Raw genomic sequence first — 25,778 nt, 5'->3', positions numbered from 1 at the left:
GTGGGATAGCAACATCTTCCACAGCTTCTAATTCATCGGGCTCAAAAGTTAAACAGTGAAAGCTCTGCTTTCTTCCCCAGCCACCTGGATCCTCCTCCACAGTTGAGCAAGTGCTCCCAACTGCCCATGTTTCTTTCCAGACGTTCGGACCCTACAGCACTCCCAGCAATGCAGGGCTAGCCTTAGGGTGACTTGGTGATAACATCTGTCCCCGACCCCTCCATTTCTCATTGTTTATTTAAATAGAATATGCCTGCCATCTTTACAAAGAAACTGTCTCCAGAGATTAGGAGTTTCCATGAGGAAGTACTCGTGAGAACCCTTCCCTCGTGAGCCTAGACCGCCTCTCGGCATTACTGAAAGGGTATGATTTACTGGGGATGGGGTCTCTGTGGAGAAGCAGTGGATGCTTGGAGAGTGGGTGGGCCTTTTTCACACTCTGGAGGCAGAAGTCTGTCATTAGTGTGTGGCAGGTTGTTTCTTGCGAGATGACCACGACAGACAGTTGGTTAGCCTGGTGACTTCCCATGACCTCTGTGAGTCCCACTCCTCTCTCACTACAATTCAAGTCACTCTGGACCAGAACCCTCTAAGATGATCTCTAGTAAATCTGAAAGCTTCCATAAAGACCCTGTCACCTGACACAGTCACTGTTGGAAGCCTTAGGTGTTGGGACTTCAACACTTGGGGACAGGACTCAACCCAGCTTATACCTCTGGGCACAATGATGGTGAGAGGTGAATCTTTGATTGTCCCCTCTGCAGCGGGAGGTGGAGGACACCTGGGTGTTCTGATGCTGATTCACAAAGGTGCTGTCCCTAAAGAGAACACACATGCCCTGAGTGAGGTGGGGGAGGAGGCAGGCAGCTTGTGGGAAAGAAGAGCCATGAGTCCCCAAGGATGAATGGAAACTTGCTTTCCTGCCCCACACACCCACACAGACACAGGCCCAAGCCTCTGGCCCTTCCAAACCCTGGTAACTCTGAGACCCACCCAGCCCTGTCTACTATGTCCATTCTCTGGTCTCCCCTTCTTGTGTGGGTCCTCACTTCCCAGCAGGCATGGGGCCTGTTTGTTGATCTGCTTGTCGATCTGCTTGTCGTATTGGGACCTTGGAGCTCACATACACTAGGTAAATACCACTGAGAAATTCCCCGTGCCTTTTTTTAAAGCTTTTGATTTTGGGGTTGGGGATTTAGCTCAGTGGTAGAGCGCTTGCCTAGCAAGCACAAGGCCCTGGGTTCGGTCCTCAGCTCCAAAAAAAAGAAAAGGAAAGGAAAAAAAAGCTTTTGATTTTGAGACACCTTCTTGCTAGGTAAGCCAAGCTTGCCTTGAGGGTCCTCTGCATCCCTGGATGGTTTTGAACTTTTGATCCTCCTGTCTCAGCCTCCTGGGTCCTATGTTAGGAGTTTATGACCTCTGAATACCTTTCTCCTCTGATTCACTGCCTCTCACAGCTGCCCTAAACAACTCCATTTTATACATGAAAACACTGAGGCCAAGAGAGGCCAACTGATTAGCCCAAGGTCACTCAGGGACAGTGTCAGATCTGGGCTCTCTTCTTATGATCCTGGGCTTTGGACCTCTGTGAGGAAGGGAAGCAGGGTACGGGGAGAATCAGCTCAGGATCTGCCTGCTGGGAATGGGGCAGAGATTCCTTGAGTTAATGTACGTCACCCCACACGACTAACCTCATAAATATCACTGGATCTGCAGGTCCACCTGCGGCCAGCGCCCTGGACCGCAGCAGCTCTGTGTGTATCCTGTTCCCTGCCGCAGCAGGTGGAAATAGCGTGAACCAAGGAAATCTCACCAGCAAAGATAACAGCTGAACGCTTGTCTCCTGGCAGACAGTGGCTAAGAGAATGCTGACCCACACGCACACCACACACATGGGTCCCTGCCCTCTCCAGGGTCTGGAAGGCAGAGTGGGCTTTGGACATAAGTGCATATGGTTGACCAGGCTGGGTGAACCTGGACAAGTGACTTGGCTTCTCTGAACCTCAGTTGTGCTCATCTGTGGAGAAGATTCATTTGGGGAATGTATGTATGAGTGTAACACACATCGAGGTGTCTTGCTGGAGGCTGAGAGCAGTTATTAAAACCTGAAGGATAGGAGGGACAAGGTGGGGTAGTGTGGGAATACATCATCAGCCTTCATGCCCGGTGCCTGGTCTCTGTCACACAAACAAACAAACAAAGAACTCAGGGTCTGGGGAGGTGACTGTGGCAATAAAGAGTTTGACACACAAGCCTGAGAAACTGAGTTCAGATCCCCAGCACCCACATAAAAATCTGGTGGCCTCAGGAGAGAAGCTGAGGTAGGCAGGTGGCAGGAGAGCTGTTCTGTCTGAGTCAGTGAGGCAGTGACTTTCAGGTTCAGGGTCCTAAAAGATATGGAGAGTTAAGATACCTGACATCAACCTATGCACACAACACACATGTGCGCACACACACACACACACACACACACACACACACACACACACACACACACACTGCAGCTAGAAGGCAGTTCCACTATATGTGGTTTCTGCCTTTAGGATGCCTACTGGGGGCCAGGGACTGGGGTGGGGGAGCCTCAAGTCCAGAAAAGCCACTTTGAGTCTCAGAGGGAATATTCTCAAGAGGCATAATGTCCTCGAGCACACTGGCCACTCAGGGGAGCTCCCTTATCCTGCACAGCCATCCACTTCAGGGCCTTCCTCAGTGACTGCTTCCTGGGCTCCAGATGCCTGGATTTCACACCCCTACCCAGAGCCAGTTTCTCTCCATGCGAGTCTCACAGTGTTGACACACCTCACCCTCTAAGCTTGCAGTGTCCCTCGAGGCCCAGGCCCAGGTCTCCCCTGCTCTGTACAGTGATGGAGAACCGAGCCCAGCTCCTCACAGCCAGTGAAACCCAACCCCAGCCTTCCCCACCAGAACAACCCTATCCAGCGCAGCACCAACTCCCTCTTTCCAACAGAACTTGGACAGGAGAGTTTCTAGTGCAGCAGGGGACTGCCCTTTTGTAACCCTCCAAACAGCCTGAGAAGGCAGCCAGTGTGACACCAGTTGTGGTTCGGGGAATACAGAAGAGGAACATCCTTGTGGGTCCTGATCAAGCCGTACCTTAATCTTTATAGCTCTGGTAAATCTCTCCTCATCTTAAGGCAGACTGAACTGTACTGTCCTGTCATTTAGAGTCAAAAAGTCTTCACTGATAAATTAAAACTTCTGATTTACTCTTGTAAAGACTGACTAGGTTAATCATTCAAGACTGCCAGGATTAACACGGACTTGAAGTGGAAGGACTGGAAAATATTTTAGGACTCACTACTTACTTTCTAACTATGTGACCTTGGACAAAGTTCTAAACATCTCTGAGATTCTATCTCTTCAAATTTCTGAGGTCTTTGTAAGGGCACAGTGGAGTGATACGCCTAGATCACAAGAGCAGTAGGTGCTCAATAAATGTACCCTGACAATGGTGGCCACCTAACATTGCTTACTTACAAAACAGAAGGACATGCTAGTTGTCAGGGCTTCTCTCATGGTAGAGCCCACCCCCGACCTGTCTATTGCTTTTACTCAAAAAAAGAAATTCAAAAAAAGAAAGACACATTGAAACCAAAGGAACCTGGGTTTGAATCATACTTCTGCTTTTGTGACTTTAAGCAAATTGGCCAGCCACTCGGAGCCTTATTCCTTTGTCAGTTAAGTGGATAAGGCATCTTCTACTTCTTGAGAAGACGTGAGGATGAAGACCGCCCCCCCAACCCCCAGCACAGTGTCCTGCAGGCTAGGCAATCATTTATCAGCTTTCCTCAAGATCTTCCTCAAAGATTGCTCCGCAAACCTGGGCTGGAGTCCAGCCTCCCTAGGCTCAGCCTCGCCCGTGACTCCAGCTTTCAGTCTGCTGTGATTAGATCAAAGCCCTAAGCCCAGGTCCTGACCTCCCTCTTGGTGTCCTGAGTGCCTTCCAAGGTGTCCCTAATTCAACACAAAGTCCTGTCTGCCACATCCTCCTGGTTGGATTTGGGTCCGCCACCCTGACCTTAGCCATAGTGGGCTGTGGACCCTCACGATGTAAGTTATAATCAACTCCTGGTATCTTCTCCATGAAGCCTGAAGCTGCTACCCCTGAACTCAGAACCTTCATACTCATTTTGTGAGATGTTGGTCTTGATCATCAACCTGACCTAGAATCCACTAGGATTTAAAAAAAAAAAGAAAAGAAAAAGCACACTTCTGGGGGGAGCTTGACCTGAGAGGTCCTGGTCTAGTCCCTGCTTTCATCCAAGGATCCAGAGCGTGAATGGACCGTTGGGAGGTGGCAGACCTATGGAAGAAAGCAGCAGCCTAGAGGTGAGCCTTTGCAGGGCATCTAACATGGCTTCTTCCTTCTACTTCTCCGTGCTTCTTGGCCTCCATGGTGTAAGCCATGCTACAAAGCTCTACCTGCTCCAGGCTGGGAACACTGGAACAGCTAGATGGGGCTGACGCCTCTGAAACTGGGAGCCAAAATAAGTCCTCCTCTTATAGACGGTCTTCTCGGGTATCTGTCACAGACAAATGCGAACACACAAGAGTGTGTCCACCTGGTTACTGGATATCTTTCTTTTCACAGCCCATCCAGACCCCAGACAGGTTTCCCCACTGTAGATCACTGTCCACTCTTTTCAGCCAGCGGTGGGGAGGGAGGAGTGGAGCTTCCTTACCTCCTGTCTTCCATGGGACTCTGGAACTCGGAAGCTACTACCAAGAATGGGACCCCATAGCTGACCACATCAATGCTTGGAAGTTTGATTCAGGGCAGTTTCGTCCATTCGTTCACATGTCTCCAAACTCAGACCTTGAGTGGTGTCTGCAACCCAAGATATCAGTGACCCTTGGGAACCAGAAAAGTGATGCACCTTTCTCCCTCCAAAGCGCCCTTAACCAGTGACATTTGGCATACATTGTCAAGCATACCTAGCTCCTCTCAAGATCAAGTTTACTTTTATAGCAGGGCTACACAGATGGGAAACTGAGGCACCAAAGATGAGGCTTGTCCAAAGGTGGGCAATGGCTCTCCTTCCGCCAGACACTGACTTACTGCCTGGGAGTGCCAGCCTGGGTCCTGAGTGCAGTGCCAGAGTTATATGCTGCAGACATCACTCACATCAGCACTCACATCACTGCCATGGGAGGTACCCCCACCCCACAGTGTCTCAGGGTACAGTAAAGACACAGTATGTGTAGGGGACCTGACCTAGTCCCTTTACCCCAAGCAACCTCTGTTCCTTTCCTTCCCTCTTCCTTTCCTTGCAAGTTTAGAACAAAGTGTGGCTGCCACCCAAGGTGATCATGGAAGGCTTCATGCAAGAGGTGTGCCCTGCTTGGACCTTATTGCTGGGTGCTGTAGGGAGGTAGAGGCCAAGGGTTATTAATAGGCCTGGCTCAATAGGCCTGGATGGGGGTGAATGTGATACAGACACCCAGCACCGTGGCTGGGGAGTACCTGACACCGGAAGGGGAGGGGGCCAGGGGCTGGGGGAGCGCCACCTCCCAAAATAGCCAAGGCTGTAGACTATTTAAGTGACTGTCCCACCACAAGTCTCATTTCCCAACAGGATCTCCCACCAGCCCAGCTTTTCTATATAGGCTCTGACCTCTGGTCATCCAAGGTAAGTGGTAGACTCTGAGGTTAGAGGATGGAGAAGGCAGAATCAGGCCAATTGGGAGGGATAGCCATGCCGCTATTTCTCTAGAATCAATATGGAGGCTGTGGAGTATGGGACTCCTGGGTTCTCTCCCTGCCTCTTGCGTAGCCTGAGTAAGTCCTCATCCCAAGGCTGGACCTCAGTTCTCTATCTGATGGACCTAAGAGGCAGAGCCATTCGTCTACAGAGGTCTACAGGCTCTATCAGGGGAGCAGAGGGTGGGAGGCAAGCACTTGGGTGAGGAGTTGATTGGCTATGAGGACAACATGCATGCATCCTCAGGATGTCTCAGGCCCAGCCAGGGAGGTTCAGTTGCTGGGGACTCAGCAACAGAGAGAAGAGGAGGAGCCAGGGGGAAACAGTGAGAACCTTTACCGTAAGAGCCAGGATGGGGCTCAGATGCACGGTAGGACTGAGGCTGGGCATGAGGAAGGGTAGGTAGGAGGTTCACAGCTCACCAAGTCACACCAATAAGCTGACCCTGCCCTGCCATTGTCTCCATATTATGGGTCTTTAGGCATTTAGAGACTCCAGGCTCACTATGGCACGAGGGTCTCCAGGTGGAGAAACAGATGCTGTAATGAGGCTACAGGGTAGAGAGAGCCTGGACATTGAGCTATACACAGAAGCCTGGCTCATTGGTACTCGAAGTCCAGCTGGGAACAAGGGACAGAGGCTGAGGACACTGAGTCAACTGAGATAGGAGCCATAGGACAGCTAGGGCAGCTGAAGGGTCCAGGACAGCTGGGGGGTCTGGAGTGGGCCTCATGCCCAGAGCTATGAAGTCAGGTCTTAGAGCCTTGGAGGCCAGCTGGCAGGCTCTGGCCCGAAGAAGCTGACTCACCAGGAGGGGGCAGCTGGAGCCAGGCTCTCCTAAGGTTTCCAGGAAGGGCAGCCTTCCAGGGCTCAGTCATGGGAGACAGTGTTGACAGCAAGTTGTCAGGCAACTTGAGCTACTGGGCAGCTGGGAAGTTGTCCCTTGGTTCCCAATACCATCACCATCCCAGATGCTGCCCACCTGCCTCAGGTCCCACACAGAGATCCACCCATCTCTAACACAACACGAGCAGGCCAAAGCCCAGAGAGAAAGGTTATTTAGCTCAAGGTCATGTAGGGACTCAGTGTGACTCACGTTTAGAACTCAATGTGTGTGTCTCGTGCTCATTCACTTGGAAGGCTGCTAGCCACGATCTGAATCTTTGGGAGATCTGGGAGGAAGATGGTAGCGTTGTACTCTGGTCATATGACATGGGAAGTGACCTGGTTCCCAGAGGAGACACTCTGATCACAAAACCTGGTAGTCTAGAAAGTATGATCTGATGCAATCAACCCTTATCACCCAATTACGGCCAACTTGAAAAGTGGGTAGCTATTCCATGGAGAGCAGGAAGTGTGAGAAAAGGTTCTTCTGACAGATAAACTGGTGTCTTCCTCGCTGAAACCAAATCAAGTTTCAGAATGCGGTCAGGTGAGGGATGGAACCCAGACAGTGAGCCTCTCTCAGCACGGAGGTCTGATAGTAGGGCTACCTCCTCCCTGGGTCCTGTGGCTCAGGTTTCAAGCTCTAAGCATTCAGTTTTCCCGGCATAAATTTGCATCCAGGACAGAGGACAGGAGCTACTGGAGGCACGAGAGACAATGAGTATAAAGCCAAGGGGCCCCACTGGGGTAGAGGCTGGTCAGCATTATTTTTCCCCAGCGAGAGGACATTATCCAGTAGCCAGATGGGAGCCTCGCTGCCTCCCCCTATGCCCTTGACAGCAGCAGAACTCTCCAGTGTCTGCTGGTGGCACCTTAGATCAGAAGATGGTCCCTGACGGCGGGATCCTGATCAAGTCCCCTGAATGCCTAGGAACCCATGGGCGTGTGACCCGTTCAGCTTGAAGGTGTCGCCGGGACTGAGCTGCTGAGCTGTGTGCGGAGCTCCGCGCCCCCTGGCGCGGAGCCAGGCCGGGCGGGCGTGCGCCTGGCGCGCGACACTGCAGCGCTGGTCATATGAGCAGAAAGGATGAGAAGAACACTTTTTAATCTTTTCGCACTTGCTCTGCCCGCTTAAACAGTTGCAGGATGTCGATGACAGACTTGCTCAGCGCTGAGGACATCAAGAAGGCGATAGGAGCCTTTACTGGTGAGCAGTGCACTTCCCTGCCCGGCCCTGTCCCCCTTGCCCTCTTCCCGTACCTGGGGCATCCCGCATCCCTCTGCTAAGACTCCCCAGTTTCTTCCCCCATGCATCATTCCCTTATCCTCGGGGTTGGTTCTTTGGTCCTTTGCTTTCCAAGAGCTGCACGGACTATGCTCCCCGGCCGAGCCACACAAAGTTGAGGGCGCAGAAGTGGCCTCTCTAGGAGGTCTCACAGGGGGTCCAGGACCAAGCATGAAGACCAGGGTGGGAAGAAGCAAGGACCCAGACTTCCCTTCTGAGAAGTGTAGAAGGGTCCCTCAAGTCTGAGTTTTCTCTTCAAGAGACCCCTTTCCTCAGCTCCCTTCCCCAACAAGACTTTCCTGGAAGGTAGCCCATTGGTGGAGATCCCCTCCCAGGACAGACCTGAGGGCACAGTGACCTTTCTGCATCAGGCACCCAGTCCTGCCCAGCCCAGCCCGGTGCTGCTCCCCATCAAGTACCCCAGCATCCAATCCTTCTAGGTAGTCCAAGAGAGGGGTACCCACTCCGCTGTGTGCTCTCTTTCTTCTGCCTGAAGGGACTCTAGCTTAGATGCTCTTCCTCTGTCACCCAGGTAGGGAAACTGAGGCTGGGATAGGCTGAAATCTGTATAAGATCACCCAGTCCAGCACAGGAGAAGAACTGAGGTGGCCTCAGCTCTGGGTGCCCCCTACCTTGGTGTGTAAGAGGACAAAGCAACTTTTTTTCCCTCCAACTCTGGGCTGAGGGGAGACCATAGTTCTTGAGAGTTTCTGGACCAAGGGGGACACCATCTGCTTTTTATTTAGTCTCATTTTCCTCCAAGCACACACAGAAAGCTTCAGAAAGCCCCCTTCCCTCCGGGAGCACTGTGATAACCCGCTTACAGTGCCTTAAACCACCTTGTCACCTTGAGGATGAAACTCAGCTGAGTTTTTGAAAGTCCTTCATCCCACCTCCAGCCTCTGGGATGGGTCTCGGTGTCTGTGAAGGACTTCTGGGTCCTCCCCTCCCCCTCCCATGATGTGACCTTGATAGAAACGTGTCCTCTCAGAGTTGATTTTCTGACAATGGTATGTGGCATGAGAGAGAGTTGCTTTTCCATCCACCCTAGCATCCATCGTCTGCCCATGCGCAGCCCCCCGAGCCCTCACCCAAAAGACTTCATAGAAATACAGTTCTCGGGGAAGCCAACAGTCTCCATGTGGTTCCTTGGTATGTGTGTGGGGGAAACAGGAAGGTACGACCTTGGGCAGAGCATCCTTCCCTATTTGAGCTCCCTCTGCCCTCCTGTTCCCCACAACCATGCGGGTGCCTTTTAATAAATGCTACAACATCCGTTTCCCTGATTTTCCCCAATGCCCCTCCCTGTCCTTCTTTAACCTCCTCCTTCCCCCCAACAGCTGCAGACTCCTTCGACCACAAAAAGTTCTTCCAGATGGTGGGCCTGAAGAAAAAGAGTGCGGATGATGTGAAGAAGGTGTTCCACATTCTGGACAAAGACAAAAGTGGCTTCATTGAGGAGGATGAGCTGGGGTAAACTGAGGTTGGGGGGAGGGGGAGGAGGCAGGGGTCGGAGGGGCAAGAACCCAGTGATAACTACCCACGTTCCCTTCCACCCTTCTTAGCAAGGAGGCTTTGATTTGTCTCTGCAGGACAATGTCCCAGGCACCAGGGAAAGGTACTTCCTGCTTCCTGGAGGGTCAAACCCTCAGCCCAGAGTGCAGCTAACTAGGTTAAATTATAGCCACTTAATATCGCTAATGGAAATGGAGTTACTTAATAATTTAATACCAGTGAAGGAGCACTTATTCTGGCTGCCTCCCACCGCAAGCAAGGCAGGATGTATTCTCCTCAGAGTGTCATTGATTTCCGAGTGACTGAAAGGCACCTTCACGGTCTGGTCTGCAGACCCCACACCTCTGGACCAGAACTGCAGCTAAGCAACTTCTGGGCAAACCAGAGAGGCAGAGGCAGCTCTGGGTCTTCAGGGTCCTTGGAGCCAAGCTCAGAGGAGGTGGTAAACCCCTATGGGCAGAGAGCCCTCTGCCCTAGCCCGCCTCAGCCACCTGGCCTCTATCTGATGACCCAGCTGTGCCTTCCATTACTTTCCAGTCAAAACTGCTTTGAATTTTGTTAGAAACAGGAGGCAGGAGGTGATCAGTGATGCATTTTAAGTAGGAACTCCCTCAACCTATTCTGTCTCTCCTCCAAACTTTACCCCAAGGGCACCTTCTTCTAGAACCTTCTTCCACCTCCTTATGTACACCCGACAAGTACATGGATGTGCATGTACACACGTACATGCTAAGTGCTCCTCATCCTCCATGTATCAACATCTCTAGAGAGCCTCCCAACTCCTCCATCACCCAAGTAGGAGGCATGGTTTCCCCCTGCCTCCTCAGTCTGGGTGTCCATCACTCCATCATACATGAGCATGAGGTCGTCTGTGAGAACTTGCCTCTTCCTCATTTACACAGAAAGCTTATTCCAATCACCACAGTGACTCCAGTTTTTATATATTTATTGGATAAATAAAGGCAAGTGTCCCCTAAACTGGGGTCAACCCTGTGTAGAGAGCCATCACCCATCTTGCACCCACCAAGGCAAACCAGACCATGCCACCAGGCCAACCCAGCTGCACACAGGTTTACCCCCTCCTGCTGCCTGCCCCAGTGCCCCCTGCCCTGCAAGGATGCCAGCCCATCATCCATCGAGGTTCTGCCAATGACCTTGACCTGACTTCCTTCCTCCCTTTTCTCCCCCAGGTCCATTCTGAAGGGCTTCTCCTCAGATGCCAGAGACTTGTCTGCTAAGGAAACAAAGACGCTGATGGCTGCTGGAGACAAGGACGGGGACGGCAAGATTGGGGTTGAAGGTAGGTAGCCGTGACTGTAACTCTGGGAACACTGGGACTCTGGGGTATGTGGCTGTTGAAACTTTGGTCTGTTGACAGAAATGGGAGATGAGGAGGGGAAAGAAAAAAGACAGCCCGTGGGTCAGAGAATTCTGCCAAGTCCAAGTCTGCCAGGCAGAAAAATGCAGCTATATATGTTTTCCAAAATTTGAACAACCCATGAGGAATACCCCACCTCTTTCCTGTTGGGGAAGGGATGTGGGAGGGAGAATTGGAGATTTTCCTGCTTCTTTTTTGCTTCGATTCTAATGCAGGATCTGCCTACCTTGGCTGTGTGACCTTGGGCAGTGTCTGTCCTTCTCTGAACCTGAGACTCATGTCTGTAACTAGAGGAGATAGGCCCTCTGATCCCCCAGGACCCTCAGGCCCTTGTAGTATCAGATTCCAAGGATGGAAATTCCTTATCTACTGCCCTCCCCAGTGGCGTCTCACCCTGGTGTCCTGTAACCTCAGATAGGTTTTTGGCTTCATTCAAATTCATTCCACCATTGTAGGAGAGCCAGGAAAAAACAGCCAGCCAGCACCCGATTCCAGCTGGGAATTAGAATATGCACTAAAGGCTTCTGCAGCCTTGCTGGAGCCCAGGCACCAGCCTGCTGGCCCACTCCCCAACATCCTTATTTGGTCAACCCGCCTGTCCTCTGTGGGGCGCATCCCAGAACTGTCAGCTTCCTTAGCTTCGTGACACTTTGCAGAGGGCCAAAAAGATGGTTTTGCTCTTAGCCTGGTTCAGAGAGCTAGGACATGGGGTGTGACGGGGCTTTCGAGTCTAGTCTGAGGGTGTCTGAGCAGCGTGTTCTGCCACATGCTCATGGGGTAGCCCCTTCTGCCAACATAAAAGGAAACTGTGTAGGTGCCCCTGGGACTCAGACCCCAGCCTTTCTAGAGTCTTTCTAGTCACAGGACATTTACAGGTGTCAGCGCTTTCATCTCTGGGGGAATGATGGCCCTTCTCTCATGGGGAATCTGTGAGGATGTAGTGTGTGCATAACATGTAAAGTGCTTAGGACCAGGACCAAGCAGAGCATATAGCAAGTGACTTCTGTGTGCCTGTTAACTAAAAAGGGGGTGAGAATGGGGGCCTAGATAGCATTTGCATTTGAATCCCCGGGGGTCTATCCGAACACTGAACCAAGTACTTAGAAACACTTGTTGCCTGAGGGGAGAGTCCTGACTCCCACACTCCACTAGCCATCTGCTCCTCACGATATGTGACCTCGGCCACATCCCCTGTCCATACCTGGGTTCTCTTGCCTGGCTGGCACTTGGGTTGTGGCATGAGCTCCTGTTGGGACCTGTAAGTGGTGTGGACACAGATTGCGGAAAAAGTATGACATTCTGAAGGTACTCAGACACTTATGAAGAGATTTTTAATGAAAGCAAGAATGAAATTCAAGTGCAGGGGATTCCTCGGCCACAGGATCTGGCTGTTGTTCCTTTGGGCAGCAGGAAGGAGGGGCCTTCTGAGGGACCTGAGCAGAAAGTGCAGGAAAGACTCTTAGTAGCTTGACAGCCCTTAGTGACTTTGCCAGCAGCCACATCCATACCCTTTCTTCTCAGTTCCACGACAAGCCCTGGCTTCCCCTGCAACTTGGTTTGCCCCCACCCTCATTTCTGAGCTGCAGCTCAGAGCTGGAGGCAGGGTCTTCAAGCTGGCCAACCTAAGTGAAGAAGAAAACCAGGACAGTCCTTGACCTGGTTCTCTCCTGCCTCCCCTGCTCTCTGCCATATTGGGTCTTAAAGAGCCAACTAAACTCTTTCAAAACACTCATAGGCAACGCGGTGCCTACCATCAGGTGAAATCAAGATAAGTGGGGCTGGAGAGATGGCTCAGTGGCTAAGAGCACTGGCTGCTCCTCTGGAGGACCCAGGTTCAACTCCCAGCACCCACATGGCAACTCACACCTGTCTGTGACTCCACTTCTGAGGGGTCCGTCACACCAGGCACTCATGTGGTGAACATATTTGTACCTACAGGCTAAATATCTGTAAATATAAGATTTTAATAATTAGGACAAAGGTATAGCACTGTGTCCTGATAAGGGATCCTTGAACGGCAGGCCTATAACCCTGCGCTGAGGCTTCAGGGATCAAACACTACGAGAACATGGGAGCATTGAGGGCAGAGCCAGGGCTGATTCAGTTTAGTGCCCAATGACTGGCGGCTATGTGCCCTTCATGTTAGCTGCAATCCAAGTATGGCCTTGTGTACACACACACACACACACACACACACACACACACACACACACACACACACTCGGTCATTCAGTCTGGATTTGCCATAATGAAAAAGCTCAGGACCAAAGGTGTGTTGGACTCCAGACATGTTTGGAGTTTAGAGAACTCCCGTAGTGTAGCCATGGCCCCGAAAGGGTTTCAGATTTCCAGATTTGGTATTAGGGATGTTGGTCCATGCCAGGCAGACTGGAGGTTCAGGCAGCTGAGACATAGAAGTCAGAGGCTAGAATGCTACAGGTCGGGATTCAGCAGGCAGGGGCAGGTCCAGGCATGATCCTGGCACCAGTGTACCCACTGAGACGGGAATGGTTAGGGATGGTTACGAGACTGGTTTGCCGGGAGTGGTCAAGAGCTACTCACTAGGACGTGTGTTGTGTCTTGGGCTGGGCTGTATGGTGTTATCTCCTTTTCTCCTGGGGTGAGAGAGGACATCTACCCAGAAAAGGCAGCTCAGGAGGGCCAAGATCACACTGTGTTCAAGATCCAGACTTCAACCACCATCCATCTGACAGCACAGCAGAGGCCTGGACCAAGCTGTGCAGCCTGTGTAGCCCTGCAGGGTCCTGAGGAGCAGGACAGCAGGGAGGAGAGACGAGATGAGGGTGGCATTGTGGCATGAGGCCCTAGCCTGTGCTTCCCTAGTGAAGATGCCTCCCCACTTCTGTAACCCAGCTTGAGAAGGGTTAATGATGGCAAACAAAAGTGGCATGGGAGGAGGTAGAATCCTTCTCTGGGGCCCAGGATATTCTGTGACCAGAGAACCTTGAGCCCCACCTCCAGCCTGAGGATGCTTCAACTTCTGCTGGACCCAGGCAAGTCACAGGGCCCGCCCTGATCTTTAGAACCAAGGCTAGATCGCCATACTGTCCTTGGGGTTCTTCTACTGCAGGAAAGACCTTGAATCAGGACTTGGGCTCAGCTGTAACACGTAGCAGTCACACATAGCTTTTCTTATGCACCAGACACTATCCTCGCCATCTTCTTAGCTGCCTGTGAAGTGGACGCCATTAGGGCTCCCACTTTAGAGGCAGGAATAGTGGAGTTCAGAGGCAGGGAAGAGGGAGACAGTCAAGATGAGTGTTGATCTCTTTGCTTGCAGCAATGCGTCCTGCTGCCTGTTCCATGCCTGGGATGCTGTTGGAGTTTAGCAAGCGCATAGCATAAGATGGCATTAGATACTTGCCTTGTGACTTGCTTCTCTCCACCATGCTTGGATGGTCCTAAACATCTTCTTTACCCCTTCTTCTGTTCTCAACCCAGCACCAAGAAGAGGGCCTGGTGCACCGTGGCAGAAAAGAGAAAGTTGTTTAGGGAACAAATGAGAGAAGGGAGAAAGGAATGAATGAGGGGATAAACTAGTGAATGAATGAGTCAATCAGTCATCGGATTAATCAATTAGTGAAGGAAAGATGAGACAGATGATGAATACATATCCTGCAAGGCTGCAGGGAGAAGCAGGCCTAACTCAGCATATAAAAGGGGGCTCTGCATGCACAGGGGGCTAGGGGCTTGTAGCCACGGGTACTCTGGGAATACAGAGCCAGCAATGGCACTCTCCCCAGCCCTTCTCTCCAAGGAGAACGATGCTTATGTGGTTCTTTGAGAGCCCACTTGCAGGAAGGGAGAAGGAAGACACAGTTATAGCAACGCGCCTTCAGACTCTGTATCTAGGGCGGCTACTTCCAGGAAGTTTAAAGACATTTATAGAAGTGATCGATCGCTAATGGCCACCCTAAACCGCTGGGACCCAGCAGGGAGGGGGAGGGGACGCAGAAAAGGAGAGAGAGGCCACAGGAGTGGGGGGGTGGGGAGGGGGAGGACAACAGCCTAGCTAGCAAACGTTTCTGGGTGGGAACCAGAGGGACCAACCCAGCCTGAGATCCATGGCTGAGAAGTGGAGAAGACCGTGCCACTGGTGTGTCTGTGTCTGGCCTTCATGAAATGTTTGCTTGCTGAGTGGGGTCCAAGTACCTGCAATTTTAACAAGTTACAGGGTAGTGCTGATGGACCAAGGAACTACACAAAACTGGGGCTTCTCAGTAATTCTAGAAAACCAGGGCTGTTGCTAGTCCCTTTACAAGTGAAGCCATGAAACCTAGAAGGTTAGGTTTGTACCAGGGAATCCCTCAGGAAGGCTGAGCTTGGCGGTCCCACCAGGACCCTGTGCTATCTACTTCTCTACAGAATGTGCCCCTGGCCTGGCTTTCCACACTCGATCTGCAAGGAACGCGCAGCGGATGGGGATGGGGACACCATCTAGCCCGTTTCCTGTGCACCAGGGCGCTACAGCCATGTCTCCCAGTCCAGCTCAGACCTCACAGAGCTTTGCAGGATGGCTTCGTTCTCTGTGCGGACAGGGAAACCGAGGCTTGGGAAGCATGGACGCTTGTTCTTTGCCCACTGAGTCTTAGATGGATCTGCCCACCACATGCCTCACAGTTGGCATCCTTCCGCCTGTGACCCAGGGCCGGTGATGGCTCCGCTTCCCTGTGCTTTGTGCTCTGGGTTTTGCTGCTTTGGCTGAAAACGTAGATATTGTCCGTGTAGGGGCGGAGCCTTTCTGCTCCTTCTGGCAGCGTCCTTAGCAGCCTCCTCTGGGGTGGGCACAGGAGGCAAGAATCAGAACTTTCCCGTGCAGAGACACCCACCCCGAAAACAGCCTGACCTTTCCACCTTCTGGGCATCCGTTCCCTCATCCACGAAGTTGGTGTAAATACACACCTTCAGCCTTCTTGCTTTGGCTTTATAAGCCGTCCTACTCTTCCCTCTAATGGGACTTAAATCCTAATCTGGACAGAAATGGAACTAAGAATGAGATAGGAGGAGAGGGGGCAGGAAGGGCAGGAAGGACCCCTGCCTCACTCTGCTCCCCACCTGTCTGCTCTGTGGGACTTGACATGAGGATACCCAGGAGGGCCAGCCCACGGCCCTTAGGTGGGTAGTGTCTGGCCCTGTCTCACTGCACCTCACAGCAGCACCCGGTGGCCAGGAGACAAGGGCTGCAGTCCTCGCTAGGAGAGGTGTGTAAACTGAGGCCCAGTGAATGTTAAGGGCCAGGGCATGCCCTTGGTGGGAAGCGACCTGGGTCTCCTTTCCACATGCTACCTCCCCAAAGCCGAGCTGAGCGTTTGGAGTTATAAATGTTTCCGTACTTAGCAATCTGCTCCTCTATTCCCGGGCGGACTTCCGCTAGCTCTAGCCTTATGCTGCGCTAGATTAGATGGAGCAGGGAGGGGACGCAGCGCTACTTATGTAACCGGCCTCTTGAAAAGTGGAGCAGCGGTCAGGGCAGAACAAGACGTCCTCTCTCTACTTATCCCTTCTCCTTCTGCTGCTAAGGCTGCAGCTGGAGTCAGATGCGGGGCCATTCCCATCCGTCTTTGATCAGAGCCTCCGTTAGCCTCCTCACAGCTGAGACCCAGCCTCGGTTTCCCCATGTATATCAGGAGGGTCAGAGCCAGTGAGGACAGAATGGGTTAGCTGGTCTGGTCTGGCAGAGAACGAGTCCCCAGGACTGTTGATGCCACCTCCCTGTAGCTGCCTGGCTTGACCCCAAGTGACCCTGCCTCCTCATTCTGCAGCAGGAGAAAGTGATCCTGTTTGCGGCACCCATCTATAAGAAACCGAGCCCTGGAGCTATTTTGAGGCGAGGTGAGGTGATAAACCGGGAGCCGGCCCTTGCTATGGTCATCAGAACGGAGGGAAGGCAGACCTTCCAGACGCTGACTCCGTGGGTCTCAATTTCACTCGGGGCTATCAGCCTTCTCTGGCCTCACCTGTCAAGAGCTTCTAAATTTGTCCCCTCCCCACAGCACCCACGACTGGGACAGCCCTAATTAGGCTAATTTCAGTTTCCTAAGGGAAAGAGCAGAAAGTGTCCTCAGGGGGTTGCCTGGGAGGGGGTGCTGTTCCTATACATCTTTTGGGAGAAAGAATGTTCTAGATTTTCCTAAAGGAGCCAGGTCCTTTGTACCTCATCAGTGACTGACTTAGTTGTACTCATTCTGTGTGCCATGACGTCTTTCTCATGACCTTGTAGCTGTCCCCATTTTACAGGTGAGGAGACTGAGGTGGGGTTCTAACTCGGATTGTGTCAGGAGCTTACGCCAGGTTGGCTGTTGGGTGTTGGGTTTCCCAGATGGTCTGACTCCATCCCGATTGACCTTGATTTGGGGACTGCCATAGGAGGTAACTACACTTCAGCTCCTGTGCCAGTTGTGCTGGGGAGGTCCAACAGAGGTGGTACTACCAAATGTTACCAACGTGCCAAGTACCGTTGTGTACTTCCTTGGCTGCTCCTCAGGAAAGCTGTGTGAGCTGGCCTTATTCCCACTTCACAAAGCAGAACCCTGAAGTTCAGAGAGCCTTGGTAGCCCATAGCTACCTAGCCAGTAATAATGGGACAAGCCACAGGCTGGGGTGGCTGTGAGGTCCTGGGTAGAAGCCTCAGTGGGGACAGATGATGATCCACACTACCAATGGGAGTGACAATGACAGATGAAGATGGCAGACCCTTTTTGCTGCGCTGGGGAGCAGTCGAGCATCTGTGGGTTGGTCAAGCAGCTTGAGGTATAGAAGTGGCTTCAGGACAGCAGGTTCCAGGAGCTGAGAGCTTTCTCTGCACCAGGGCTGTGAGGGGAGCTATGGTGCTAGCTGGAATGAGCAGCCCCAAGAGGCAGCTGGTCTCTTGGGCTCCACATTAAAGAAGAGGAAATGGAGACAGGAGAGTCTAGCCAAACTCACGAGGAGAGGAGCTGTTGGTGCCTGTCCTCCCTGCTCACCACCCCCAACCCCCGCTTGCTCCGAATACCAAGTTAGACCGGGAGGACACCTTCTAGCTAGGACGGGAGGAATGAGACATCTGCTCCAAGGACCAAGAGAGTGGCAGAGCACAGATCGCACCTCCAACGTCCTACACCCAATTTACTTCTGGGACCCAGATGACAAATCTGTTGACTTAGACTTCCAAGGTCTCTGTGTTTGCCATTTGCTTTTCTTTGGGGTGAGAGGGTATGTTTTAGCGGAGACCTTTGCCCAGAAAGCTGTTAGTTGACTGGCAGGCCCTAGGAGTGTTGCCCGGAGGCAGACATGGAGTCCTGAAGTACACTGGCCCTGCTTTCAGTTTGTCTACAGCACTCTGATCAGGGTTCTAGGGCGGAGGGACGATAAAATTAGAATCCTGCGTTCCCTGCTAAAAGCCAGGCTCAGTGGCCTTAAGGACATCCTAGCTATCTCACAGAAGATCCCGGGATCTGATGTACTGGGTTTTTGGAAAGCTCACAGATCCAAAACATACTATCGGGCTCCCAAAAGCCCACTTTCCCACTCTGCTGAGCCCTCAGCAATCCCCCTGGTCTTCCAACACCGGCTTTGCCCCATCTTGTCTAGGCTTCACCCAATCCTAGGTAGCTCTCTTCTGATCCCAGCTCATGGGCAGGAGATGAGAGGAGTCTCGCTGAGGAGGAGTCAGGAGCCCATAATCCCTGGTGTGACTGTAAAGCCTCGCTCCCCTCTGACATCCTGTGAGCAACACTGGGGAATTTTGTTTCTTCACAGGATCCGGGCCGCTGACCTGGTCAGCGGGGCTCACTCAGGAACTTTATGAGGCCAGAGGACAAATTACAGCCCTGTCCTTTACTTTTTATCTGACCCTGACTGCTTCAGCCTCTGTTTTCCATCTGTAAAATGGGAATCACCTGTGTACCACCCTTCACTCCCCCCCCCCATCCATTCATTCAGCATCCAATTATTGTCACCTGAAGAGTGTTACGCCATTGGGAAAGGGATAAACCAGGGAGATGGGGGAGGGGGTCAGCAAAAATAAGGAATTAGATGAATGAGATCATGTTGTAGCATGCTGTGCTGAGACTGTGAAGTCACAAAAATGGGCTAATGAGACAGAGTCAGCAGTGGTGATATTTGAGCCAGGATGTCTGTCACTTTATACCTGGGTTAAGGGAGGTCACAAATCTCCCCAGGAAAGAAGGGCTCTGAGAATGAGTGTCACCATGTTAAAGTTAAACTCTAGGGCCTCAGTTTCCCCATCAGTAAAATGCAGTCAGAGTGTTGTCTGTCTGTGGTAATTCTAAGAATTCCATGAGGTAACATTCCCTGGATCCCTCCCACACAGACGTTTGGTGAATGCCTTGCAGATTGTCAATGGGAACAACACAGACAGTGTGAATGAGAATTCTAACAACAGGATAAAGACAGGTCAAGAGAACCCAGCCCCCCTCCAGTCCTGCATGCTCTGGGGACTCTTGGCTGAGAAGACTGGTCCATTGACCCCTGCCCAGGGGATATTCTTTGAATGTTTGAGTCCCCATTAGTGCTTCTCCCCATTAAGTCCAGGATCCTTTTGAGATTCCAGGAGTGTCTTCACATGCATGGATTACCACATCCAGGGACACTGCTTTGAGGACAGGAGGGTGTGGTGTCTGTTTCCCAGGTTCCAGGCTTTGTCCCCATCACAGAGCCAGGACCGGGACAGCTGCATGGTACGGCTGATCTTGCTGTGGTCAATTTGAATTTTTAAAGCATTATTTATATTTGCACAATGTGACAGGAGCAGGAAGAGTCCCTTTGCCCTTCTCCCAGCCTCCCTGGGGTTAACATTTATGTAACCTCGGTAGAGGGTGACATATGAGGAGTGACGTACACCGATGTCCTATACACAGACTGGGTAGACTGCCTAAACCGCTCACTGATCTCACAACGGTGCATTTCCAGAGGTGACAGGAATTGGCGGGCCAGAACCTCAGGGGGTTCCAGAGACTAGGCTTGGTGATAAACAATATGGTGGCAGCTGAAGCCCAAGGGGGTATTGTAAGCGAAGGGTTTAAGATGACTGCTGCACGGCAGATGTGCGGGTGATTGCCGGCGATAATAATAGTGTGTCCTCTTTTCTTTTGCAGAATTCTCCACTCTGGTGGCCGAAAGCTAAGTGGCGCTGACTGCTTGGGTCTCCCACCTCTCCACCCCCCATGCCCCATCTCAGCCCTTCTCGCGGCCCTCCTGGGTTTCTGTTCAGTTTGTTTATGTTATTTTTTACTCCCCCATCCTTTATGGCCCTCGAATGACACCACTCTTCTGGAAAATGCTGGAGAAACAATAAAGGCTGTACCCATCGGACACCACCTGTAGGGAGGACCCAGGCCTGGTAGGGTGTTGGTTTGGCAAGTTTTTCCGGACAGCAGTGGGGGTATAGTAGAAAAAGTGAGAGAGAGCGAAGGACCACGCCCTGATATTTCCTGCCTGCTTGGTACCGAGTGGTCACGTGGGCCACCTTGTTCAGTCTTTGTGCCTTTCCTACAAGGGGATGGGATGGCGCAGGGGATTTTAAAGATGCAGAAACTGCCTTTTAAAGAGCAGAACGGAAGGGGCTGAGTCCACAGGTGATTACTTTATGTCCCTGAGGAATAACTAGGTCGAAGGACTCAAATGACACTCTATCAATTGCTTTTGACTTTGCTGTGATAAAATTCCTGATAAGAGAAACTTAAGGAAAGAGCGGTTTCTTTTGGCTCTCTCAAAGGGTGTGGTCTATCATGGTAGGGAAGCCCCCAAGGCAGGCTGTGCAGTAGCAGGCCACACTGAATCACACTGGATCCACGGGTCAAAAAGGGAAGAGGCCAAGACCCGTGCTCAGCTGGCTTCTTCTTTTTCTTCAGCCTGGGACTCCAGACCATTGGGTGATGCTGCCCACATTTGAAGTTGGTCTTCCTACCTCAGGCTAAGCTACAAACTCCCTCATGGGTGTGCTCATGGGTGTGCCTGTAGGTTTATTTCCTGGACGATTCTAGGCTCCCTTCAAGTTGGCAAGATGAACCGTCGTCATAAATACCCACAAGAGTGAGCCCTTCCTTGCTTGCCACCGAGCACTGCCTCTCTTCCTGCCAAACTAGGCTCAGGCTTTCCTCCCAGTGTAAGCAGGACTACCAGGAAGTTCAAAGCATCATACGGCAAGACCAGCAGATGTGTGCTCCTCCTTCCCCACCACCGACCCAACCACCCCATCCCACACCCCCCACTCCCGTCCAAACTCAGCTGCACTCTTGGCCTTGCTAAGGTGTCAGGAGCATGTGTTTGCAGAAACCTTTGCAGGATGCCATTTGCAGCAGCCCTGCAAGGAATGCACTGTCACAACACCCCTGGGAATCCACAGAGCCTCAGACTGGAGGACATTGTTTCTCTAGGGTCACACTGACAGAAGCAGTAGAACCGGGACCCCGAGATTCCTGTGCCCCTCTACAAATGTGTCCCGATGGCCAGAAGGGCCCTGAGCGGGCCCCTGATGGGTCATACATCCTCAGAAATGAGGGTCAGTCACTCAGCTTAATCCTGAGGGAAAGGAGGAAAGAACCTCTTTGGAAATCTGAAGCCAAGGTAGACGGTAAGCCTGCAGACACAGCAACATGGCAGCCCTAAGCAATCAGAGATGGCCCTGAGAGAAGTTCCCTCTAATGTTGCCTATGGGAGGAGGGACTAGAGCTTCCTCCCCTGCGCTCTGTATGAACAGGCAAGCTCTAGAGTATCACCTAGGTAGGGTAAGCAGGGCAAGGCTTGGAGGAGACCCAGAGCAACCCTGTGCGGATGTGCCTAGGCTTGTCTCAAAGGCCAGAGGCAAAGTGCACGGGAATGCTGAGTATCAGGGTGTGCACCACTGTGTGTGACTACACAGGCACATGTGGAGAGAGCTGGGGCAGTGGTCAGGGCCAGGGCTGAGCTGACCCAGCTCTCCATGAGGTCCTCAGAGTTTCCCACTTAGACCATGAGGTAAAAGTAGGGAGGAGGACAGCGGGGGGGGGGGGGGGAGACAGGGACAGGGGCCTGGGGGGGGGCCGGTATGGGGGACACCCTGTGTGGAACCACAAGGAACACAAGGAACCTCCAACAGAGACATTGTCTTCTAGAGTTGTCCCTCTGGCCACTTTGGGTTGACATATTTATATGCTGGTACCTTTGCCATGTGGAGGCGGGCTGGCCCTTCCTCAGCCCTGAGAGACACTGGTGGGACTCTGCCAGTCCCTGAACCACCGTGGTGGCCTAGCTTGTCTCCTGCCCTTTTCTCTCTGCTACAGCTACACACTTGGAGTAGAGGGTGTTTTAGACAATGCAGGTCAGGTCACAATGTTCAGCTAGGAATTGAGGGATTGCTCAGTCCATTGAAAGAAATCAAAGCTCTGGACACAGCTTCTGGGTCAGGGTCACCCAGCCCTGTCTGTACTGGCCTACTCAGGGACTCCACCTGGCTCTTCCGTTAGTCTAGGTGGCATCCTTCTTGAACCCTCCCCAACCACCTGTTGTGGCTCAAACACAGTCACCTGAACTTGCTCCAACAGGAATCAGAACCCAGCCCTCTCCTGCAAGATAGGACATAGGAAGTTGTGTCCCATTCCCTTCTCTCAAGACTATGCTGTCCTTGCAGGCAGTGAATTCTTGTGGGTTCCCCGCTCGAGACCAGGACTGGGAGCCATCCACTGGGGTACAGAGGCACCATAGGAGCTCACTGAGCTCTGATCAGTCAACGCAGAGGAGGCTGAGGGCTTGCGTGGCGTGCATCTCCGACATCCCAAGCAGATAGACGGAGGAGATAGGGGACTGGCTTTAAGTCTCTTTCTGTCTCTTCTTCTCATGGGGCCTCATCTACAGAAACCTAGTAACTCACCAAGGAACGGGGACTGGAGAGGGACCCTCCCTCCTTAGCACCTTCCTCAGTAACCCTGTCACTGGATTCTGAGGTTCTCCGGCGACCTGGCTAGGATGCCTCTCTTATCACCCTTTGTACCCTCTCTGTATTTCCTCCACAGAGGAATAAGACCCAATTTTCCTTTCCTAAGCTCATGGGAGCCTCCTGGTCCCCTCCACCTGCTTCCATCAAGACTGAGTTGGGAGCTGGAAGGAGGGGACTCAGCCGGGAGAGACTGCCAAGCCAAGCGGCTTCTGTAGTGTCTCACCACACACAGACAGTGGGGAGTGACCTAACCCTCTGGGCACACAGTGTCTCAGGACAGGAGGCCGTGGGGACACAGGAGCAAGAGTGGTCAGGAGGAAGAGCAGAGGTAGACATGGATGGATGGTAGGGCTGGCTGGGGGTCCCCAGAAGCATGGGCTTGGAGACTCCACCGCCACTGCATCGCTGGGGATGGACAGACTGATTTCCAAAGCTGCCTCTTCTTCTGCATGCCTCAAGAGGCTTTGTGTTGCTATCCATCATGATCCAAATGCTCCCTCCCTCCAGCGTTCCTGGTGGAGTCTAATCAGCAGTTCAGTAAATTAAGAGATGGGGCTGACAGTCCCGGGAGATTTGCTTTCTAAATAGACTCAAAGGACCAAGGCTGGGAAGACGGTTGATGATAAAACATTTAATGTGGAAGCAGGAGACCTGAGTTTGATTCCTGGCATATATATCAGAAGTCTGACATGGCGCCACACCTGTAATCCCAGTCCTGGCGAGGCTGACACAGGAGGCTCTCTGGGGCTGGCTTACTAGCTATCTGGAAGCTAAATGAGCCAGCTTCTGTGAGGGATCCTACCTCAAAAAATAAGAAAGCAAAGGGCTGGAGAGATGGCCCAGCAGTTAAGAGCACTGACTGCTCTTCAGGGGTCCAGAGTTCAAATCCCAGAAACCACATGGTGACTCACAACCATCTGTAATGGGATCTGATGCCTTCTTCTTTACTTATAATAAATAAATAAATAAATAAATAAATAAATAAATAAATAAATATTTTTAAAAATAAGGTAGAAATCAATAAAAAGATACACAGAGTAGACTTCTGGCCTCCCCCCTCACATATGCACACACATATACATGTACCTACACACAAACATGCACACCGGAGCACACATACACAACACATCGTAACCAAACAGCCAAGCCTGACAACCTGAGCTTGATCTGCAGGACCCATGTAGTAAAGGGAGATAACTGACTCCCAAAAGTTGTCCTCTGACTTCCATATATGCACCATGGTACATGTGAGTGCAGTCTCAAGTGCGCGCGCACACACACACTAGATAGATAGATAGATAGATAGATAGATAGATAGATAGATAGATAGATGGATAGATAGATATAAACAAATAAAGAAACTTAAGATATTGAAGAGCCTGTTTTTCCCTTCCCCATGGAAGATGCCCCACTCATGAAGCAGAGACCTTAATGGACTGTTGGGGGATGGTTTTATGCACTGTGTGTGTTCACATGCTAATTTCTACGCCTAGAAATTAGCATGTGAAAATCTGTTTGCAGCCTAGACATTGTCATGGTCAAGCATCTCTGCTCTAAATGCTATCCCCATCATCAATCCATCATTTCTGATCAGTTAATAAAGATCCGCCATAAGCTGATCAGGAAAGGACAGAGGAGGAAGGGGGACAGCCAAGCCCAGTGAGGAGTCCCAAAGAGACCGAAGAGAAAAGCAAGTGGAAGAGGAAAAGAAGGTGTGGAGAGACCACATGGAGGGACTAGGAGGAAACGCCATGAGGTTGCAATGAGAGAGCAGCCATGAGGACACACGTAGACCAGGGGGAGCCAGGACGACTCTCAGATGCAGGTCAAGGGCCATGCAGCTGGGAAATAGGTAGCCCTTAGAGGGTTAGAATAGCCCAGAGCCTGTCCAGCAGTGCTGCCAGCTTGTTAATAAATCTATTAGGGTATCTGTGTTGATTGTTTGGGGGCTAAACTGGACTAGAGAATACATAGAACACCCTGTAGTTATTTGGGAGCAAAAAGGGCATAGAAACCCCTCTCGCAAATACTATGACAGCTGACTCTATGACAGTCTGCCAGAATCCTGACCTTGGATTGCCAGCCTTCAGGAGAGTGAGCAGCCCATCTCTGCCACACACAAGCTGCCAAGTGTTAAGTGTTTGCTAGAGCAGCTGGGGTGGACCAAGACATCACCTCTTAATCCATGCCACAGGCACCCAAGGACAAGCCTATTTTACACTCATATGAGAAAAGGAAGATTCGGGGAAGTTGGGTAAGTTCCCCAAACCACACAGCTAATACAACCGAAAATAGCAAGGCCTTTTTAGCTCGTTCAACCACGAGCAGAAAAAATACAGCAGAAAGGAATCCAGACAGAGATTAAAATTTACTTGAGGATGGTGTTGCCCTGGGAAGGCACAGCCACAGTATGGGAAGTGTGGACTCATGGGGTGAAGCTGTTATAGGGTCCTCTGAGATCCAACACAACTCAAATACCAAGTCAGTGCAGAAAGCAAGAATGTATTATACTTAGGCCACTACTGATCGGTCAGAGACACAGAGTGGACCTGGAAGCTGAACTGTGAACCCGCACTGTTGTCGTAAAATTATAAAAAAATAAAACAGTCTTTTTATCCCCTACTAGATCCAGCACTGCAGCGCCCCAAGATATCTGCTGGATATCTTCATCTCAGTCAGCAAAGCCTCTCACCCGCTCACCTGCTCACCCGCTCTGCTCCATCCCATATCACGCTGCCGAAGGCCTCTCTCTGAGCCTGGCAGCACTCTCTCTACCCATCTAGTTCCCAAGGCAGATTCCCATGCCAGAAACACACGTCCCAACTTCATGGCGGCCCAGACCAGCTGCCCCACATTCCATCACACTTAAATCTACACATGAAAGAACACAATAACCTTTGACCCAATTGATAAGCTGTAATTGCCCACCTAAACATACAAAGCTCTGTACACATCTGTCCCTTAAAAACATTTATAACAACCTGTAAAGGTGCAGCGTGGAGTCTTAACGTCAGCCTCCATGCAGCTACTCTCTGTCTCCTCCTCTCTTCCGTTTCT

At 51.6% G+C, this 25,778-nt stretch overlaps 1 protein-coding gene and 1 long non-coding RNA gene across 3 annotated transcripts; one reads left to right on the top strand and one right to left on the bottom strand.

The window, feature by feature from the left end:
• The first annotated feature begins 5,585 nt into the window (after nt 1–5,585).
• Nucleotides 5,586–20,124, top strand: Pvalb (parvalbumin). 2 transcript variants are annotated; one of them, XM_087555790.1, is made up of 5 exons: nt 5,586–5,651; nt 7,748–7,815; nt 9,234–9,366; nt 10,599–10,708; nt 19,903–20,119. In XM_087555790.1, the coding sequence occupies exons 2-5, from the start codon at nt 7,755–7,757 to the stop codon at nt 19,929–19,931; spliced, it is 333 nt and encodes a 110-aa protein (XP_087411916.1). In that variant the 5' UTR covers nt 5,586–5,651; nt 7,748–7,754; the 3' UTR covers nt 19,932–20,119.
• LOC148004872 (uncharacterized) lies at nt 12,099–25,778 on the bottom strand. Its single transcript, XR_015624876.1, has 5 exons — nt 25,703–25,778; nt 14,172–14,263; nt 13,349–13,551; nt 12,651–12,733; nt 12,099–12,219 (listed from the first exon to the last, which is right to left on the bottom strand). It is a non-coding gene; the product is annotated as an uncharacterized LOC148004872 (long non-coding RNA).

This window comes from Rattus norvegicus, chromosome 7, assembly GCF_021556685.1.
Source record: "Rattus norvegicus strain SHRSP/BbbUtx chromosome 7, alternate assembly SHRSP_T2T, whole genome shotgun sequence".
NCBI classification, from domain to species: Eukaryota; Metazoa; Chordata; class Mammalia; order Rodentia; family Muridae; genus Rattus; species Rattus norvegicus.
The sequence above is the reverse complement of the archived record's forward strand: the minus strand, read 5'-3'. Positions and strand labels throughout refer to the sequence as shown.